The 22896-nt window shown below is 36.7% G+C and overlaps 1 protein-coding gene across 1 annotated transcript in view; it reads right to left on the bottom strand.

Moving 5' to 3' along the window:
- Positions 1-3333: 3333 nt before the first annotated feature.
- Positions 3334-22896, bottom strand: part of LOC139148728 (uncharacterized) — a 32752-nt gene continuing 13189 nt past the window's right edge. Inside the window, exons 6-13 of the mRNA XM_070720200.1 lie at positions 22625-22851; positions 22169-22381; positions 21154-21381; positions 20707-20923; positions 15762-15947; positions 11905-12090; positions 10116-10262; positions 3334-4654 (exon numbers count right to left, since the gene is read on the bottom strand). Coding sequence (XP_070576301.1) covers positions 22277-22381; positions 22625-22851 — 332 coding nt within the window. The 3' untranslated portion in view covers positions 3334-4654; positions 10116-10262; positions 11905-12090; ... (2 more) ...; positions 21154-21381; positions 22169-22276. The remainder of the gene's footprint in view (positions 4655-10115; positions 10263-11904; positions 12091-15761; positions 15948-20706; positions 20924-21153; positions 21382-22168; positions 22382-22624; positions 22852-22896) is intronic.

Below are 22896 nucleotides of genomic sequence, written 5' to 3'. Positions count from 1 at the left end.
GACCCGGCCATATTGCTCAAAATTGTTTCGCTGGAGGCCTAGGTCCCAAGGGAAGAAACAAACACAGCTGGCAGGTTCAAACTTTGACAACAGAAATATAAATTTTCGTCTACGAAAAGAAATTGATATAATGTTGAGATTAAAATTATATATAAAGTATACATGTAATCAATGTAAACATTACGAATCAAAGGGGCCCCAATTACAGTGGCCCCTATAAGTTCATCGTCACATATCCCAAATAAATTCTTCGCAAATTCTTCAGCTAGACAAATTACCATGCAGTAAAATTGTCTGATGACCGTGTTTCTATTAATAGTCAGAAAGCATTTTTGTCAATTTATTTAGTTGAAAGTCTAAGACATTATGGTTGTTGATTCTCTGACAAGGTAGAGTTCCAATAGATATAGAGTGCAAGAAATTCAAACTTCGCTCTTTCCAGTTGTCATGTCTATCCAGGGGTTCGCCATTCCGCCTCATTCTGAATGTGGAGTCCGGCAAGTTTAACTGTAGTATGTGTGATGGAATCGTCGGATATACAGAAACCACTATTGTTTTGATACACCTGAGAGTCGCGACGGCACGAGTTGCAACTAAAAGGGCAGGAAGGCAAAATTCCATAGGGGCGTTTACATTAGAAATGGGACAAAATTGGTGACTTCCTGCCCGCTTCTCAGGGGATCCGCTGTCCATTATTTAGATGCTAAGAATAACGTATTCTCGAATAATTTAGCAAATGAGACTCTCATACAACATTTCCTGAGTAATATGACTTTAGTAATTCGGCCTTGGGCGAAGAGTAAACAAATAATTTACAAGATGTTTTATGGAGGAGTCACTCAGGGTTTGATGACAATGATAAGCGTTTAGGTCAATGTGACATGATCAAACATCGTATTGAATTAGTCCCAGGGGCCCAACCTTTTTCAGATGCAGGGTTGACCCAGAAAAGCGAAAAACCACAGGGAAAGCAGTTAATAATATAGTGGTATAGGGTATAATCTCTCAAAGTACGTCTCAATCCCAAGCCCGGTAGTCCTTGTCAAGACACCTTCCGGAGAATACCGATTAGTATCGATACTGATTAGTGTCGATAACAGAAAAATGAACGCCGTTAGCAAACTCGGTAGCTTCCTCATCCCGGATTGAATAAAATGTCTTGAAATGATAAGTGATCAGAACCCTCAATATTTCTCTTCTTCGGACACGGTGTCTTGCTTCTAGCAAATTGCATTAATAAGTAAGATAAACAAAACATCGCCTGCATCTGCTGTGATGTTTTTTTCACAAATTTAATAGGCTTATTCTGGGTATGAAGAATTCAGCAAATTCTTAGTTTATTTTTTCGGAATGTGTAAGTGCCATATATGTCGGTGTATATCGATAATTTTATTTTTTTCACAATCGTTTTAAGAACAGTTGTGACATCTTGATGCTATTTGAACTAGCCTTCACGAGGTGGGATAAGAAGCAGCTGAAATTTCTCGGACATCTCCTTGTTAAAGATGGGATATCAGTAGATCCAAAGAAGATGAATGCTGTACAAGATTTTCCTGTCCCTAGGAATTTATCAGAAATACGAACAATTTTTTGTTGTGGTGGATTTTGCTAAGATTGCAGGCTACATAGGAAAACTTTGAACTGAAGTACACAGTGTTTAAATCCATCTGAAACAGGCGTCCCCAAAATTCACGTATTCGCATTCACTTTATCAAATGCCTTCTAATTGTCAATGCACTTCGTACAGCCTTCGTTATTAAAATATCTGATTTTACGGAAAATGTTCTGAATCACCGTCGCCGATGTAAAGCCCGGGTATATATTCTACTAGGGTTCCACTTGAGATGATGATACACCACGTATAACGTTTCAGTAATTTGCCAGAACATTATCAATGAATCTATTATCGATATTCGGTAAGGCCATTGATTTCTAATATTTGAGATCTTCTTCATCTTCCTTTTTTGAAACTCAAAGAAATTAATTCTCTGGTCAGAGATATTCTTAATTAATGTCTGTATCTACTAAATTGAAGGCGTCTACGATATACAACTTCATGTCATTTGAAAATATATCTATAGTTGGTTGATTATTTTTCTCCACTGTAAGGACGCCTTATATCGCATTGGAATGGTTATTTGTGTTTGATTTTGGACATATGCAGTTCAATTCGAGTCAGTTGTCCATCTTAAAACAACGATAATGTGCATGTTAGTCAGGCTTGTGAAAAGCGACATTACTTATTCGAAAAGCGACTAGACTGAAAATTTGCCCCAACAAATTTCTGTCATCTGACATTCCCATATAAGATGGACTCATCTGAGAATAATCAATAAGAGAGATCTCCACATATTTGAAGATAGCCTTACATCAATAAAAAAGTCATAATGGTACATATTTTAGATCAAACATGCAATGTGTAATTATAACATCAAAAGTACCCCTCTACTGTTTGGCGTATTATACTGCTGCTAAACATTTTTCCAAGAGGAGTGTGTCACTTGTGTGATATTTCATCTTCAGCACTTAACGTACAAATATTAATAAACATTCATTTGTTTCCTTACATGTGGTTGGACACAGAACAGTCATCAGTGTAGAGTTTTCTACACACCTTCTATTGCTATCATTTAGATTTCACACTATTTAACTTCTTCCCGAACGAGTCTTGACTAATAGTGTCTAGGAAGGGCACTAGGCATAAGTAAGATGAATCCTCATGGATTACTGATTTTTGATATGATTGCCTTTCTTTATGTTGACTTTATCTATGGGAAAAGTAAAGATTTAATTAACACGAAAAACAGATGATCAAAATTCAATTTTGTCTGCAAGATTCAAAATCGAGCAACGGATCTTCTGCATTATGACAGTTTTGAAACTTGTAGTGAGTTCGAAAGTATGTCCACCAACTGGTTTTGCCTTAAAACTGCAAACCAAACGTATAAGCAAAGTTATGCAAGCGTCCAAATTCAACAACGTGCTAATCTGGCTAACTTATGATACAATTTCTTTCATTGCAAATAAGAAAGTAGTTCCGACAGGATATAGTTCACCACAGTGCGTGTGAAGATACAGTTATTTCACATTCTGTATCAAAGTTTCTACGTGTATCAACACAAGTTCTCGGTATAATTATATCCAATTCATAATGGCAACTAAAGCTGATGTAACTTATGTCCTATGTCAAGTGTCGAGATTTTATATTTTGTCCCTTGACAGATTTTAAGTCTGATCATTTCCTTCCAAAGCCTGTTTATTGTTTACCTAAGCTTGTTGTCTTAGTGATCACATCAAACGTGTCAATAAAATTGATCGGAGAATTGTGTTATTGCTTTATAACTTGTAATTTTAATTTCTTAAATTATTTGAATTACAGGGAGCCAACAACAATAGTAATTGTTAATCTCAGATTGTCTTAAAAGCATGCCATTAAACAAAGAGTAATATCAAATAAAAGTGAACACAGGAAGAGAAGAAATCTTCATATTCGTTTTTAGCTCACGTGTTCACACACGTGAGCTAATGTCGTAGCGATGTCTGTCTGTCTGTCTGTGTGTGCGTGTGAGTGTGTGCCTGTGTCTGTGTCTGTCTGTCTGTCTGTCTGTCTGTCTGTCTGTCTACATGATAACTCCAAACACCTGAACGGATTCAAGTCAGATTTGGTAGACGGATACTATATGCTACCAGCAAGAACTGATTAGATTGTGATTAGTAAGGCTTGCATATTAATGAAGTTATGTAATATCATTTTTTATATAATGGTTTCCTATGGAGACAGTAACGACAGTGTCTGCATATATAAAGAAATACTGAACAAATTTTCATGAAACTTTTCACAGATGACAATCTCAGAACATTTTGATGATACTGTGAGTGTCATGTCAATTATCTGCTCATTTGCATATTTAACGGGCTTCTGTAATTAGTGATATAACTCCGAAATTCCTACACCAAATTTGATGATACCTGATGCAGATATTGAGATGATGGATATCAAATTGTACTGAGAAGCATTGGGCAGTGTAAAGTTAATAAATAGCTAATTTGCATATTTAATAAAATTGTGTAATTAAACATTTATAAACTATGAAATAACTGCACCAATTTGATGAAATCTGCTGCAGATACTGATCCGACAGATCTCTGACTGTGCTGTGAAGCATTTTGTAGTGTCAAGTTAATTAACGGTTCATTTGTATATAAAATGAACTTTGTAATTAGTGATATGAATCTGAAATTATTGCACCAAATTTGGTGAAACCTTCTACAGATATTGATCTGATATCTAATTGTTGACTGAAATACTGAGTAGTGTCAATTTGTAATTAGTGATATTACTGTGAAATTACAGTGTTAAATTTGATGAAACGTGCCACAGATGTTGATCTCAAAGACGTCTAATTGTCCCATTAAGAATTGAGCAGTGTCTAGTTAATAAACAGCTCATGTGCATATTAAATGTAGTTTTGTAATTAGTGATTTAACTCCGAGAGTACTGTGCGAAAATCGATGAACCCTGCCACATATAGTTATCTGACAGATATCTAATTCTTCTGTGAAGCGTACTATTATGTATAGTAATGAACATGTTGTAAACCACGTGAGCACATTTCATTTCACATCTGGTTACTCTTCTCATTTGATCACGGTCCTGAATGAAGAAAACATTAATATCATAAGACAGTCGACAGCCACTAGTGCCATTTTTGCCTTTGATGGTTGGTGTAGTTCGAATGTTTCGATGGGCAAGAGTCCACATCCATATGGAATGTCACCAGAATACATAATGGATTAACACAGCGCATGAAGTATGCAAGCCTAACAATCTGAATGTAGGCGTAGAAAATCTTAAGGGGTGAACCATTTGATTTCAGGGGGGGGGGGCTTGACGAATTGGGTATGGCAACACTTTTTTTCACACATCCTTGGAGCAATTTTTTCAAAGGTTACCTGTAAGCATTTTTTCCAGTAGCTAGATTCAAAGCCATTTTTCACCGAAAACAAAAACATTAAAACACAGTCTTTGTGAAATACAATGTTCTCAAAGTGACAGTAGCTGTAACTATTGTTGATGTGTTCAGAATTAAAATGTTCAGTGTATCAACTACTATTTCTTGCTCTACTATTTAGAATATATAGAAATGTCGAGTATGAATTTGTGAACACAACAAGTATACATGTGAACTGCATAAATGTTGAGTACAAATGGAATTCTGTCGGAAATAAAATTTAATCGTGCACAATAACAATGCAGTGGATACATGTAAGGACTGTAATTCAAGGCATATCAAGATGACGAGAAAAGTAACAAACTTTAATGACACTGACAAAAATACATGAAAAAATCAGCAAACGTTACAGTTACTTGCCTTCAACAGTTAATTACCTATGTTAAAATATGTATATCATTGCACATGCATATCATCAACTGATTTTCAAAGTTACTCAACCTTCAGAGGTAAATTCAGAGATACATCTAGTTAAGCCAATCTCCCTGTCTGATGTACAGCACATGGCTTTAAAATGTATGAGGGGATTCACTGGTCTTCGCATTGCTGCAAGCTAGCCACTGCTTTCTCTAATATTTTCCATCAATCTATCATGGCAGATACTGTGGTATAGCGGGTCTAAATTTGGAAATGTCAAGGACTGGTGTTTACGAGGGTGTGTCATGCGATACTTACAAAAACAGATCCTGACACTGCAAGGTCATTAAATATATACATATCATCTTGGTGTAATTGTGACTATAATTTACTCTGTAATTTATTTAAAATTCAACCTTTGTTCTTACGTAGGAAACTATTTGATTGTATGTTTTTGCGTAAATGCCTTTTATCTTCTTATGACTCTACAGATTGTACAGGTTTTTATGGCCTATGCGTGCCTAGATACTCTGCTAGACTTAGACCTCTATTACACATCCCTTACTGTAGAGTTGATGTTACAAAATGGTCTGATTGGACGTACGTCACAACTTTTTAATGATTTGAGTGTTCGCGCTACCGCTCGCCAGACGGCAAAATGGCGAATTGATTCACTCATTGGCGACTCAGACGGTCAGAACAATCGCCAGACTGGCGACTCAAAATTTGTACGTTCGGTCACTTTGTTCTACGATGTTCTGTTGCATTGCGGTGTTTTGTTTTACTTCTTTGGAAGTCTTCCGCCATAGTACTATCGTACTCATCTAAGTATAAGCCCTGCCACTGTTTTCAGAGTATAATGGGTCGTACAAGTTGGTAAAATTACTTTTCAGATAAAAGAAGCTAATGGGACATCGAAGTTCCCGTGATAGTATCGTGAGCAAAATGGCACGTATACCCAATACATGTACTTGTGCCCCTCCGAAATGTCCCCCGTTACCTAAATAGAATAGTCCCACTCTAGTTACGTCCGCCATTGTTCACGTACACGCTGTCCTGTTTTCCCGGGAGGTTGACATAGTCCAAGTCTAAACATGCAATTTCAGTTGTTTTCAGCGATCATCCTTTCATCTGTGAAGAGCGGTTTTACCGGTGACCATTACAATTTTCACTGCTATGCTGCTGTTTTAACAAGACACGGACCGTTTGATCTTGGAAAGTAGAGTTGCTTTTACGTGCAGCCATAATGCACATGCCAGTTCACGGGTTCACACCATGCTCTTGAACGTGAATGGCAGCACACATGATGTCTTTGTTTCACGTTTATGTTTATCTCAAGGTATGATTCAAGCTGAAATGTCACCAAAATGTCACTTCTATATCGAGGGATTGTGCAAACCAGTTTATTTAAAACAGCTTCGTAAAACACTGTTTACTTAGCTTGGAAATTGTTACCGAGTTTTGCTGTCTTTTGGCCATGCACGGACGTGTATCAATATCGGTGTGATCATGGCATGCCATGCCACGTTCATGAAGATCTTGAGGATGTTACTCTTTTCTGTATTTTTTTGTACTTCACAATTTCTTTGGATGACGTTTGAAAGTTCAACTGGTGTTCAATAGTCATGCATGAGTTTTGATACGAAGCATTCTTTTTATTGAACTATTAAAGCAGCACTGAGGATACATATGATGATGAGAAAGTGGCAGACCTGAAATATTTGGTTATCATTACTCTTGAGTATTTAATGATATCACCTTTGACCCTTCGAGATGAATGTGTGTGACCCTTGACCTCACCTCTCAAAAGAAAAATCTGGCTACTTGTGTTCACACTGTATTAGCCAAAAAGGCTAATCAGCTTGAGTAGCCAGAGCAAACCCTGGATTTGATTGATAAGGTTTGCGATGTCAATGTTTTTGAAGAATCTAATTCAACTTTTAAAAGACACGTTAATTTGTTTTTGTCATTGTTTGATGTTTAGGGTACTTTTTTGTTTAAATTTTGTGTATTTTATCCTTTTCTTTATTTTCTCGTCTGTATTTGACGGCCTAATGGCGCTATTGATGAGCAAATAAAATAAAATAAAAATAAAAAAATAAAATCATGAAAAATATTACCTTTACTTATCTGTAATTGACTATAACGTATTGTATTTATTTTTAATTTGTAGTCATAAAATCCTCCTAAAATATATATGTACATCTTTTGAAATTTACTTTGGTGGCTCCTACAGATGTTCACATTCACATACTTCATTTCGTACGTTGTAACAAAATTATATTTGTCGATTTTAGGATAGCTTAACTTTTCAGAATATCAAATAAATCTACAGAAAATTCTTTTCTGATTGCTTGATGTATGGACTTTGGTTTTCAAATACCAAGCATTCCAAGAAATTTGCTGTTTTATGAAACGTTTGTAGAAAATTGTTAAAGGTACCGGGTTTTCTATCAACTTTACCTTTGAGCAAATTGACTAACTCTGCAGAAATTTCAACGGAAAACAAAGGACTAAGATCACATAAACAGTCAATGTTAACAATCACTAATGCGAGAACCAGGGATATAAGACTGCCCTTTTCAGGAGGCATTCTTTTAAAGTCCCCCTTTTTACCTTTTCCGGAAGTACACTTAGTTTTTTGTTTGTTTGTTTGTTTGTTTGTTTGTTTGTTTGTTTGTTTGTTTAAGAAAGTTAGCAGTAATGCATTCGTAAACAATTTGGAAGTAAACCGAATATTCGTGCGTATCCATGCATACTGAGGTTTCTGCTCATTCGTGCCATATATCCTATGCAGCAGATTAATTACAGCTTAATTGTCAACCAATTTATGAAAGTTCGCCATAATTAACTGCCGTAGGCGGGAGCTCCAGAGACTATTGAAGACACAGTCTACTATCTTCATGGTGAATGGACACAACATTTTTGTCCAACCTTGAAGCAATTTTGAAGCGATGTCGGCTGGGTACACGATGATTTTTTCCTATAAATGGCCAGCAACGACTTTTTTTGAGAAATCAAATGGTCCACCTCTGTTCGATTCAGCTTAATCTATCTTGGTTTAAATTTACGAGATTATACCATCCCTTATATATACACAGTAAGGCTGCGTTCACAAAAAAAATCGAGGGGGGCTGGAGGTATTCAGGGGGATTTGAAAATTTATGGGTGGTAAGCTTAGAACTTGAAAGTTTTGATCTGTCTATAGGGCACCTGAAAAATTTTTGTTCCCTTTTACTCTTTACGATTCCAAGGTTTGATGGGTAAATTTAATGAAAAAAACATTTTAATGTCATCCAATTGTTCTAATGTTAGTAATAATTGAACAAAATCTAGAACTATTTTGTCGCATTTCATTACTTTTGTGTCGAAAATATCTAAAATGTATACTTTTTTTTAAAAGGAGGTCTGGTATCGGGGCAGAAGCTGCAACTGTTGATATTTTTTTTCAATATTTCTATGCAATCTATCAAATACAGTTGCTTGCTTCTCCCTACAGCATGCTAAAACACACAATTTTTAAGTTTGTTGACAAAAGCCTGCATATACAAATATTGGGTGATAATCGAATTAGAGTCCAGACCAAAAGTCATTTGTCAATGATAAAATTGCGCTGACAGTTCAACTTGCTGTAGAGAGTACAACCATTAGCAGCTGTATGAATTGAACACAATTATTGTCAAAATTATCAGCTACTGCCCTGCTACTGCCGACGGACAGTGTCACTGTCACTGCATACCGGCGGTGACAGAGCTCTGACTATGAAGTAGCTGAAGAAGAGTTTGGATCAAGTGACGCTCGTGACAGTGAAACATACAAGTACACCAGATCAGGCCAGGGTCTTGACCAGGAGACTTGTAAGTTATCAGGGATTTTTGAATTCTGGCGTATGAGAATAATCATACATTAAAGAAAAAAATGGGGTCATCTTGCTTGATTTTCGAAATGTTCACATTCTCATTGTAAAATAACACAAACGTAAAACTTTGTACAAAGAATCTAATTTAAATCAAAAAAATATGTGAATAAATGGGATTATATTTGCTTTTGCGAAATTTGTCATTATTACACCAAATATTTCACAAATATTTCAGATATTGAAACGTTTATTTGATGGAATACTTTAGCCTTGCAGTATTTTCAATTTTGTAAAACTTATAAGTAGCATCTAATGTAGGCAGGAATTCACAATTTGCCTTCTCTCTCATGATCCTCATTTTGTGTACTCTTCAACAGGTGCAATTGACCTGGCCGGAGTTGGATTAAATCCAGTCGGTTTGACTGATAACTAAAACAGTCCGCTGATGTGTTTAAAAATGAATCAAGTTAAGAACTTGCTTTAGGAATATGACTCTACAAACTTAAGTTGCTAATAACACCTGTGAGCAAAACTGCCCAAAACATGTTTATTTTTTCTTTGAATGCATCCCTAATAAATATATGGCTTTATGATAATTGGGGGGGGGACTTGAAAAATGCTGATCATATAAACGGGGGGACTTGAAATCTTTGAGGGTATTGAGGGGGTCTGAAAAAACATTTCAATCGCAATTCCTCCAGCCCCTCCCCCCGTTAGTTGTGAACTCAGCTTAACCATGCAGTTACTAGTAATCCATTTACAACATCTAATTGTCTTCCATGTCGATATGTGTTAGTCGAGTTTGTAATCATACACACGCCATGTCAACGCTAAAGAGCGAATATGAAGACGGCACTGTCCATAAAAGAAAATATGAATTTACTCACTTCTGTAATCAAGGCAAGAGTCGCATGTGCAGCGAGATGAAGTATTCCAATACCATCCAGCTGGGGAGCAGCATGGGTAGATATCATCCGGGTCACATTCGGCAAGATCTCCGTCGACCAGCGAAAAGTTTGGACCACATCGTTTTTCTGGTGCCAAGAGGGAATGAAATTTGTACACGAATATCTGAGTAATTGCGTATGTGAACAAATTCTAACGTAATGGCCACCTAGTGGTTATATTGAATTATACCATTAAACCAAATGCAGAACTAGATTCTTTACAGATGACCGGTCGCGTACATATGGTTCCTGTCATGTGCATGGAAATGGCTTGCAGTTGCGCTCCCATAGGCTAAAAGAAAGTAGCACCTTCAATGACTTTATGACCATCATATCATGCAAGCCACAAAATTATATCAGTGTTACATGAGAATGAGTGAGACATAGCTATCTCTCTTACAAACTGTTAAATCAAGGTCACACCAGAGAAAGACTTGTCTCTACATTCAACGGCAGGTATCACAAGCTGGTAAATCAATACGCTATCTCTCTTCGACAAATGATCGCCGATGGCATCAGTGACATTTGGCCTTAGTTAGTGACCACTACCTATTTGACTCACAGTTTGATATAGGCGGGTGCCACATGTGGGGCAGGATGCGCTTACTATTTTCGAAACACCGGCATCACTTCTTGGTCTTTTGGCCAGAGGTCATATATCTTTCTTTCATGATTTTGGCCTTGCTTTGTGTGCCGTGCGTTACTGTCTGTTCTGTGCTGTTTTGTGTCTATGTTTATAACTATTGTATTGCGAATTTGACCTAGTATTTTCGGATTATGAGTGCGATTATTATACATACAAACGACGATCACACATGCTTATATGTGGAGAGAGACAAACAACCCTATATAATTAGCAGAGTTTGTGACCACAAGAGCTGAAACTCTTGAGACGACAGAAAATACATGAAACTGTTATCGTAGATAAGGAATCTTAAGTCGCGGTTATCATTCACAGCGTAAATAAACTAAACAGTCGTACAACGGCTGTATACAATAACTAGTAAAGCACACAATAGACAATTACAGGCAAAGCAAACCTGGAAAAGGCAAAAGTCAAAGAGAGTTGTAATGAATCCGAAAATGCAAAAATTAAACTGTCTTCAAAATAAAGCAATTGAGATAACGGATTGAAAAGTGCGGGTCTGCAGCAACCAATTCACATAAGCGAAACGTAACACCAATGAATATGACTCTATTTCAAGTACACGGTTGGTATGGATTATTGTGAAAGTCAGCTGAGCATGAACGATGAAATTTATCTAATTGTGTATTTGGTTTCAAAAGTTGTTCAAAATTTTACCACAGGATCAGTACTTACGGTAAAGTTGCGGTAAACATCAGAGAGGTGATAGTGTTGTTTCACAGTAGGTATCCACTGCTATTGTTTAGATATGGCAATAAAACCAGACAGCCTGTAGGATGTGATATGTTTGCATGTATGGGTGGTTTCAATCAATTTCATTGATCGTTCTCAGGTGGCTTTCACTGTAACGCACGCAGAAACGTTTCTGAAATCGAGTGATATTGTTTTGATGATCAAGTATATTAAATATTTCATCGCTTTTTTATGTTACTGAACATATATGGTAAATTGAATTTACTTTAGTGTTCTGTCTTTTACTGATCAAGTCTTCACAGACAAAAAAGGAACACAGACACAATTTCAAAAATGTCTAAATTTTAGGAGAAAAGCGGATATGAATAGCGGATAACGATGCACACTCACTTCTATAGTCAGTGCAAGAACAGCATGTGCAGTGAGCTGCTGTTACGCCACACCATCCAGCCGGTGAACAACAGGGATAGGTACCATTTGGGTCACACTCTGCAGGACTCCCGTCGGGGAGAGGAAAGTCTGGACCACATCGTAGATCGTCCCTCCACTTTTTGGTTTCACAGTCGCTGTTGTTACCTTTGTAGGAACATAATGTAACATAAAAGTTGCAACTGTCGGTGAATAACATTCCGGAACTGGCAAACAGTACTAAATACAACCATAAATGCTAAATGCATATATTCATGTATCTTCACACGCATTTAGTTCTATCAATTCATTCATTTGTCCATAATATATAAAAATGTATATATATATATATATATATATATATATATATATATATATATATATATATATATATATATATATATATATATAAAGTACCAAAGACATGTCAGTGACAGATGCCCCTATTAGATTGGATTGTAAGCTAGTATAGATTGGTATGAAATGCATATGGTTAAATAATTTCACCAAGTTTGACAGACTTAGATATGTCATGTACTTGCTCTTGAAATGTTAAAATTCAACCAATCGGCAAGGAACTGTTCCAGACGTGTATGAGTAATGGCTCTCGATTCGAACAATCAGAACGCCAGTAGTAACCATCAATGCACCCGCGTTCATTATAGAATAGACTTGCTACAAATAGCTATTTTACTGCTAAATGCTTTTTTGACTTTTAAATCTTTGTATGATCAAAATCTGCAGAATGTCATTTGATGCAGTATTTCTATACATAGCACACTTATAAGGAAATTTCATGAAATATGCAAATTATCAAATAATTGACATAATACTGCCAAGCATCTTTGTACATTGTTACAGCACTGTTAGCTCAACATCTGTACACAGTTTCACCAAAGTTGATGCATTGTGACTGGACTTAGCGCAGTAACTAAGAACATTCATAAAATATGCAAATTTGCAATTAAATGGATAATCGTGCTGAATATATTTGCGTACTATCACATCGTTGTATGACCAGCATCTTTAGCAAGTTCATCAAATTTGCTAAATATTGTGCTAAATACTGCCAATTACCTTTGCATGCTATCGCAGATGTTATATATCAACGTCTTCGGCAAGTTTCATCTAATTTGAGTCAGTATTGCTCGACATATCATCCGCATTATGAACATCATTAATGCAAATTAGCAATTACTTAATACAATACTGCCATACGTCTTTTTGCGCTATTGGAGCTCCATGGGACAAGTGCCTGTCCAAAGTTTCATGAATTTGGTGTAGTCACCCGTAGAACAGAACTCAGTGTTTAAAAATCACTGATTATGCGCATTATCACTAATTATACTTCCCTCACTCAAAATGATAGATGTGTATTTAATACCATAGCGCATTATCCTGTGCCAAGTTTGAAAGGAATCAGCTCAGGCATGTCAACTTCTAACTTTTTGGGACATAGGCAAAGACACAAGTGCAGCTTGACTGTTAATTATCTGCTATATGATTACAATTGTACGTTTTAAGTGTACCCAACAGTATACTCGACGGTATGTGTTTTATTATGGGTATATTTAAGCAATACAGCACACCCATGGTATACTAAGTCCACGACATATATGCACGAGCGATAGCGAGTGCATATATGGAGTGGACTGGTCAAAATCTCGTGGTATACCGTCGCTGGGTGTGATTTATTGCTATTATATCATAACAGCATGTTATAATTCTGGCATGAAACGTCAAAAACAGGATTTTTGCTCTTGCCGAGAGCTCGCATATTTGCCAGCCATGGTATATCGCGAATATACCAAGGTTCTTTTCACGTCTCGACCAATAGATCGCCGTATTTGCGCCACCAATATACTGGTATGATATGATGAATAATTATTGATCATCCGAACAATATCACTCGATTTCAGCGTGCGTTATAGAGGAAGCTAGCTGAGAACGAACAATGAAAGTGATCAAAATATTATCACATTTGTGTCATAGTTTAGAGATTGTTCCTGAATTTGCCACCACATCGACGATGGTCAACGGACTGTCATCGCTTCTATTTACCTAAAGGGTCATTATTTGTAACTTTGACCATTTTTTACCTCGGAAAATTCCATGTTGGAGGCTCATATTTGTTGCAAAATGTTTTTTTACGAAGAAACAAACAAGATTAGTGATGTTATAGCCACATAAAACTGCTAAACGTGATGCCCTTCCGAGCTCGTTTGTTGACGTCTGGCATGCTCAGCGTGCTGGAGAATCGCAGATATGGTGACGCCGCGATCACGCGAGATGTACAAGTTCACGTTTATTGCGGGATCAAAACAACATTGCGTCGTGGATTGTCAGATATCTGGCTACGCAACGTGCTCGGACAATGGACTACGACGTAAGTACCGGGCATAAGTAAGGAATATTTATTTTGAAATTGCTGTAAATGGCTCGCGCAGGTGCAGAAGAATGCCTACGTTGCAATCCGCGTGTCAACAGAGTTGTATTTCTGTCTGGACAAAAATTGAAATTTTCGTTGTAAAATCACATGTTATTTAGTTGTAGGGCACGTAATGTTTCCGAATAATATGCGATTCTCTGTTATTTGACAGGCTATTCAACTGCGTGCATAGTCATGGCATCTGTTTCACTGTCAAAACTACAATTTCTTAGGTACCCCTGTTCAACATGAGCCAGTGATCATTTCAATCAAAACTAACGGAAAAATCGCCAGAAGATACAGCTAATGGAACTTTAATGTGCCGTCTGTTGCCCATCAAGAAAAAAGGAAAACAGACATAATATTTAAATTTTAGGGGGAAAGGGATTGAAAATCTTAGTTTTTAAAAAGAGAATTAACATAACTTGCTTAAATGTAGTTGTTGCGGGAAATTCATTCAACGCATTGCAACTTAACGTAGCTTGCGGGTAACGCGAATTTTCGTACTGCGCATCGTATCTGCGCACGCGTAAGAACGTTCTTTCTGCGAGCGTTCTTTCCGGAAGTGGTCTTTTTGTCGCGATATAGCATACAATTACTTTGAGATGCGACTTTCAAATCTGGTTTGTCAAAACAGTTGACACCAAGATAGCAAACTTTGTGTAACAGGCCCGCTTTAAGTGTGACAAATGTGGGATTATTTGCAGTATTTAAGTGAACTAAACTTTATTTAATACCTATTAAAAAAGTTTCGAATATATTAAACTAAACAGGGATCTGTCGCTAGAGGGCGCTTCAGTGTAGCATTTTTGTATTAAAAATGCCAATATCTTAAAAATTTGTGTGGTGACCCCCATTTTTTTCGTTTGATTCGAAATCTGTATATTGTTGGGCTTAATGTATGAGAGTTTAAAGAAAATGCAGATTTCAGATCATGACATTTGTAATGAAAATGTCAAAATTTGGCCAAACTTTGCTCTTTTTATAAAAGCACTATTCATGGAAACGTTGCTATATTTTCTGATATTTTCAAAAGTAGATCACAAAACTAATATATTACAATACGGGGACTTGTGTTGTATAAAATCTGTCGAATTGTTTTTACTTTATTTCAGTTTTATTATTCAATAACACTAGTTAATCGAATAATACAACATTTTAACCAATTTCAGCTAAATGTTTTCGCGGGACAACATAGAGGGCGCCATATCTCCAAAATTTGCATGGGGACCATATTTTTTTATTTTACTATTTAACATATCTACCCCAGCTTGACATCTGTACAAAGATTCAGAAAAATCCTGATTTCATTTTTTCATACCAGCAAGCCACCTTAAATCGTTAGTGCCGAATCATCCAAGCTAAATCTATATTATTAGGCAGTAAATGGTGAATTATCATGAACACTCACTCCTAAAATCGATGCAAGAACAGCATGTGCAGTGATCTGCTGTTGCGCCACACCATCCAGCCGGTGAACAGCAGGGATAGATACCATTCGGGTCACATTCTGCAGGACAGCCATTGGGGAGAGGAAAGCTGGGACCACATCGTAGATCGTCCCTCCATGTTTTTCTTCACAGTCGCTGTTAAATACCTGTGTGGGAACATATTTGAACGTAAAAGTTGTGACTGTCGGTAATTTGCATTCCGGGACTGAAAGACATTATTACATATACGTTACAGTATGATAAATACATATACAAAAATAATCCATACATCCTTTTATCCATTCATCTTTGCACGCATTCATTCATTCATGCATTCATTCATGCACGCATGCACGAATCCATTGACTGATCCGTCATTTCGTCTATTCATCCATAATATGTACATATTGAAATACATATATATTTAATAATTTCATTGACAATGACATAGTCCCTGCTTGAAATTGGAAATTTGTCGGGGGGGGGGGGGGGTAACTGAATTGAAGTCAACATTATGCGTATAAAAACGAAATTAAGGTACCAAAAACGTGTAGGTGGTCGGTGCCCACCTTGGGTTGTAGTTAGTAGTATGAATGGCATAGGGTTACGTCCTTTTACCAAGTTGGACAGAATCAGGTATGTCATGTACTTGCTCTTGAAATGTTAAAATTCAATTATTCTGCTAAAAACTGATCCAGACATATCTGAGTTATGGTTCTTAATATGAAAAAAAAAGAATGTCAGAATAGCGAACTTGCTAAATGCATGGACGAAACGAAACGAAAGGAACGATACACGCCCTGTGATTGGCTAGACGCTGCAACGTTCGTTCTCGTATGCAATCCTTTGTTCTGATTGGATGAACGAAAACGACGAAAGAGTTTTCGCTCCTTTCGTTCACATTCTTTTTCTTGATTGGCTGAACGAAAGTGACGAAAGATTTGCATATTCATTTTGTCTGCATGGAAGGGCGAGCTGTTGTTAATCAAAATGCTGGCGCCTCGCTCTCATTATATATTCACCATGATGTAATTCCGCCGTCTTTGAAATACAAGGAATAAAACTGACCACGGGTTCCAGAGGCCACTGAGACTAACCGAAACACGTTGACACTTCGTTTGACGCGCTACACGAATTACACAATGCTTGAAAGGGGGCCGCGACACCATATTATGGTGTAGATAGTGACAATTTGTATGATTGACGTGCGGATTTGTGAGACCACTTTCATGCTTTTACACACCGCAACACGTTGGTAAATCAAGTTCGTAAATCATGCAAAGAAAACAATGGGAGCCATAACGTAAACCACGAATTAGCCGAAACCGCGACTTATTGAGGCGCGACTTGGCGAGGGGCCACTGTACTTTCATGACACGAGTTGAATGGATGTCACGGTGAATGAACTGTTCTATGCGTTCACTGTTAGTCCTTGTATTTCAAAAACGGGAGTTATTACATGGTGAATATATAATAAGAGCGAGGCGCCAACATTTTGAGGAACGACAATAGTTCGTTCTTTCCAGACAATCAGTAAAATGGTTATGCAAATATTTCGTCACTTTCGTTAACCCAATCAAGAAAAAGAATGTGAACGAAAGGAACGAAAAGTCTTTCGTCGTTTTCGTTCAGCCAATCAGAACAAAGGATTGCATACGAAAAGAACGAACGTTGCAGCCTCTAGCCAATCACAGGGCGTGTATCGTTCCTTTCGTTTCGTTTCGTCCATGCATTTAGCAAGTTCGCTATAATGAACCAAAAATATCCCTGTGTTTATTACGGATGAGACTTACCATAATTAGCTTTTTATCAGTAATTACAAAAATTCTTTCCCTGTGTAGAAGTACAACTCTACTGAAGAAAACAACATTTGATGCAGTTTTCCTGGACATGGAACTCTAATAAGGAAATTTCGTTATATATGCAAATTATCAATCAATTGAAACGATACTACTAAACATCTTTGTATATTATTTTTGGGTCACATAGAGCTCTCATAATATAGTATTTTATTTTCTACCCCTCATGTTTCCGGCTTCATCCTTCGAAGGTGAACCCAACTAATATTTTAATCTTGTGGTGCCAAATTACTAAAATTGAAAGGATCTTTGCAAAAAAGCGAGTTTGAGCAAAATACGCTGGCAAAGCACTGTCAGCTCAACATCTGTACAACGTTTCACTAAAGTTGATGCAATGTATCTGGACTCAGCACACTAATTAATAATTTTTTTTTGAATTTGCAAATTCTCACGATATAATAGTGCTGAATATCTTTGATTGTTATCATAACATTGTCAGATCAATATCTGGGCAAAGTTTCATCAAATTTGCTGCAGTATTTGTAGACATATCACCCTTTTTATGAAAATATATCAATTTGCAAATTTGCAATCAATTGACATGATACTGCGTATATGTTTACTCGCTTTTACAGCTCTGATACCGGTATATCATCGTTAGCAAGTTTCATCTTATCAAGTCTGTATTTCTTGACATATCATCCGAATTATGAATTAATATGCAAATTATCAATTAATTGGTACAATACTGCTTTTTGTGCTATTAGAGCTCCACGTGACAATATCTGCACAAAGTTTCATGAACGTAAACGTAGTCTTCTGAAAACAACTTTTTTAATAACTAATTATGCACATTGGCACTAATTATGCAAGCCACAGCCTTAACGATAGATATGACTGTGTATGCCGTGGAGCATTATCCTTGTACCAAGTTTGAATGGAACTTGCTTAGGCATGCATGAGATATCTCCATGGACAGAAGGACGGACGCATGGATGCACGGACGAACAGATCGCAAGCCCAACACAGTTGTTACAAAGGATTATTTCTCATCAAAGATAAATAGCAACCCCCTCGTCTATATATTTTCAAAAAGCAGAGAATCTAAATTTTAGTCCAGTAGCAATAGTTCACTCGAAGGATAAGGCGGATTACATTTTATATGAAAACATCAATTTTGGTATAATGATGAAAACTGATTTAAATTCATAATTTAAAATAATTTTCTGAAATGTGATAGTTCACTTGAAACAGAGTATATCAGGAAAAAAACGATTACCTTATTTTGTATTATCTATTCTTATTTTAAATTGACAGGGGTTTAGCGACTGACACTCACACCGAGTAATTAAAGTCATAATAGGCAAAATTAAAATGCTTCTTATCCAAAATATAATAATTTTAATATTTTAAATAACATAATGGGAAATCAGAAAATTTGACCCGGCCAGAGTGGAGTTAAATTCTTTGAAAATCTTGAAATCAGGAGAAAAGAGAAGCCAGGAAATCGAGTGATTTGCATAAATTTCGCATAAGTTTACACATCTTTCTCGCCTAATTTATTACTGTTTGACAAGCTTAAAGGTGAACCCAACCAATATTTTATCTCGTGTTGCCAAAGTACTTAAAATTGAAAGGATCTTTGCAAAAAACGAGGTTAAGCAAAATACGTTGCATCACGAGCACCTCCACCTTAAGTCCCCCCTCCGACTTCATCTATTAAATGCCGGAATTGAAGGACGTCGTCGCCAGCTTGATAGCGAGATCACACCATTCAGTGCAAGGAGTAGTACGATATTCTCGCCACGCGCTAGCAGCTTGAGAGCCTTTCACCCCTTGCACTGAATGGTATGATCTCAATCAAGCTGTAGACGTACTTCAGGTACTTCTTGTCGATAATCCTGCGTCTTCCGGGTTCCAAAACCGCAAGAAAAAACATCATGTGAACGCCAAATCAATGATATTTTTGGTTAGCCAGGCATGATATAATCAAATACGGCTAGTTTTCAATCGGATTCGAACCCACAACATACGGCATCAGTCGCCTAGCTGAGAGGCCACAGACAGAACCACTCGGCTAAATCTCCACTCCAAAAAGAGTGGTTCAATAGCCGGCTAAGTTGTTACATTTTTCTGACTGAGACCGCTCAACACGTTGTAGAGTTCGTGAAGCACTCACGCACGCATGCTCACTATCATACATCGCACATACACACTTTATCGAAGCGAAGAAACGAATTTCATCGCTTTAACTGGGCGAACGATAAGTTGAACCTATGGGCTATGTGTTAAAATGGGCGAAATGTAGCCTTCTTTTTCCTCGGGCGGTCCTCGGGCAGTTCTCGGACAGGTACGGGCAGTCACAGGCAATAATTAATAGGACCCGTTGAAAATGCACTATATACGCAGTGCTACAATCGATGAAATTCTTATTTATAAGTAATATTTGATATATTTCTTTATCCTTTACAGCATAAATATATCTCATCTAATCTTAGCATAAATATATCTATCTTTTCTTAGCATTAACCAAACTTAGTAATATAATTTCAAAAGGCCGGTTACCTTAAGTTTAGAGTTTGCGTCATGTAGAAAAATACTTTATTTATTTTATTTTTATTTTATTTTTTTTTATTTGATACACAGATCAACGGGCAAACCCACTAACAGATCTGCGAAACAAAAAAAGTCACACCATCACAAGACAAATGTACAAGACAACCATAAAAGTAACACGTTACATTAAATTGAAAAAAAACATACACGAATCAAAAAGGAGAACTGTTAAAATGACTGGATAAAATAGTTTTAAAACTACACAGCGTAGAAAAAATATCTATATTACATTTAAAAGAGATATCATTAAAAACAGACATGCATCTGGGCACTGTCGAGAATTTTCTGCAATTAACAGAACACAAGTCTGGTTTAAAAAGGGTTTCTTGCGTAATTTCTACTGTGAGCATAAAAGCAGATTTGATTTAGAATATTTGGAGAATCATAATGTGAATGAATTATTTTGTATAAAAAGCACATGTCAAGGGTTAGTCTTCTATTGTGTAACTTAAGAATACTCTTTATTTACTTGCACATACCACACACACAAATAAGGTTAAAGTTACATTACTTGCCTTGTCCGTAAACCTTTAACTCGCAAAGGTAAATTGCACGAGGTGATGAATTCTCCTTCATCAGCGTTATATATCTGCCTATTTGAGCACCAGCATTGCATTCCAAAGTTAACTCTCTCTCGGGTTGAAAGGCGTCATCCTGTATTCTAACACACACTTCATCATTACTGTTCTGCTCATCAATAACACTGATAACCGTTTCTTGGTACCCACCTTAAAAGAAAATACATATACACTAAGATTAATTTCAACAAAAGTGAAGATATTTTCTTCGCTTCTTCACATCGTGTTTGTGAATTAAAATATTTATCAGCTGACAGAGTTATTTAGTACATTCTTATGTACGTAATGAAGTTGTAAAACTGACAAATTTGTTGCAATGCGTTATAATGTTTGTGCTGTCTATTTCAGAGGTTATTGTGCTGTTCTTACAGAATACTTACATCCATCCTTCGACAGAGTCTGTGTACAATTATTCGGGAAAACTAGTTTCACTCCTTGTACTAGATGATCTCGTCCCAAATCAATCTGAAATGAAGGTCGGTTCACAGCTTGACCTGAATCTGCACATGTGTTTGGTATGCCATCGACGAGATAGGGTAGGGTGTGCAGTGTGCCTTGTTCTAGCCCTATCCCAGTGACTGGTTTATTCAATGCCACATTTGTTTGATCTGAAATAGTAGAATTTTGATACGTTTTAGACATATGTAGGTGAGATCGTGTGAACCGGTATCGATGGTGGGTTGACAAAGCTAACGACGAACAAAATAACGCAAAGGTATAGAAACACATTAAATGCACCTTGAATGGTAAGACTGTTCCCAGTAGTGATAAAATAAGGAATATTAGATAAACCTATCTTAGGCATAAACCAACGTTTTAATGTGATCACTTGAAATGCTACGTGATTCGTAACCTGACAAGTTTTTGGTATATCAAGAGATAGGAATCCCAGCCGTCGTTGAGACTTCATGACTGATATTCATTGTTATCATTGCATTGCAGTTTTTGTAATAGACATGTATGTACCCTCCCAGTATTGAGATTGTAAACTATTTTGATGACCCAAATAAAAAAAAAGTCTTGTTAAAATTGCATACAGTAATGTTATTTCAACATGTAAATTTGAAACAATTACGAACAACGTTAAAGTTGAATTGACTTTCCATAGTTCTGCGACGTATTAAACGTATGCATTGAGTGTGTGTTGGTTGTATGTCAGTGTGTATATACGTGTAACTGCCCATTATCTAACTTTTGCTGTGCCGAATTGTCACTATGAAAATACACTATAATAGCAAGGGTTATTGAACCAACTTTGATATTGCGGCTATGTAAACTCGGACTTCTTTGCGATGTATGTAGGTATCTTAGGTTAAGAGCTTGCGTCCAAGAGAAAAGTTACTCTGTATTTGCTAGTTGTACAACAAAACACAATGAAAGTTGTGTCTTACTAACCTTGTCGGTAAACCTTTAACTCGCAAAGGTAAATTGAACGAGGTGATGAAGTCTCCTTTATCAGCGTTACATATCTGCCCATTACGGCGCCAGCATTACACTCTAAAGTTAAGTCTCCTTTTGGTTGGAAGACGTCATCCTGTATTCTAACACATACTTCATCATGAATGTTCTGCTCGTCACTAACACAGATAACCGTTTCATTATATCCACCTTTAAAGAAAATACATATACACTTCGATCAATTACTACAAAAGTGTAGTGGGTTTTTTTTGTTTCCTTTATTCACATCTTATTCGTACACTAAAAAAATTTATCAATTGAGTTAATATTTATAAATCATTTGCGTTCTGAATGCTGAGTGGAGTTTGTAGACCTTACAAATGTGTTGCAGTGCGCGATAATGTTTGTGCTGTCTATTTCAGTGGTTATTGTGCTGTATTGCAGAATACTTACAACCAACCTCCGATACAGTCTGTGTACAATCATTTGGAAAACTAGTTTTATTCCTTTCACTAGATGATCTCGTCCCAAATCAATCTGAAATGAAGGTCGGGTCACCTTTGAACCGGAATCTGCGCATGTGTTGGGTATCCCGTCGACAAGGTATGGTAGGGTGTGTAGTGTACCTTGTTCTAGCCCTATCCCAGTGACTGCTTTATCCAATGCGATATTCTGTCGGCCTGAAATTGTAGCACGATGACAATGTTTAGACATATGTAGGTAAG

Source organism: Ptychodera flava, chromosome 13 (assembly GCF_041260155.1).
Source record: "Ptychodera flava strain L36383 chromosome 13, AS_Pfla_20210202, whole genome shotgun sequence".
Taxonomy (NCBI): Eukaryota; Metazoa; Hemichordata; class Enteropneusta; family Ptychoderidae; genus Ptychodera; species Ptychodera flava.
This window is presented reverse-complemented; position numbering and strand designations above follow the sequence as displayed.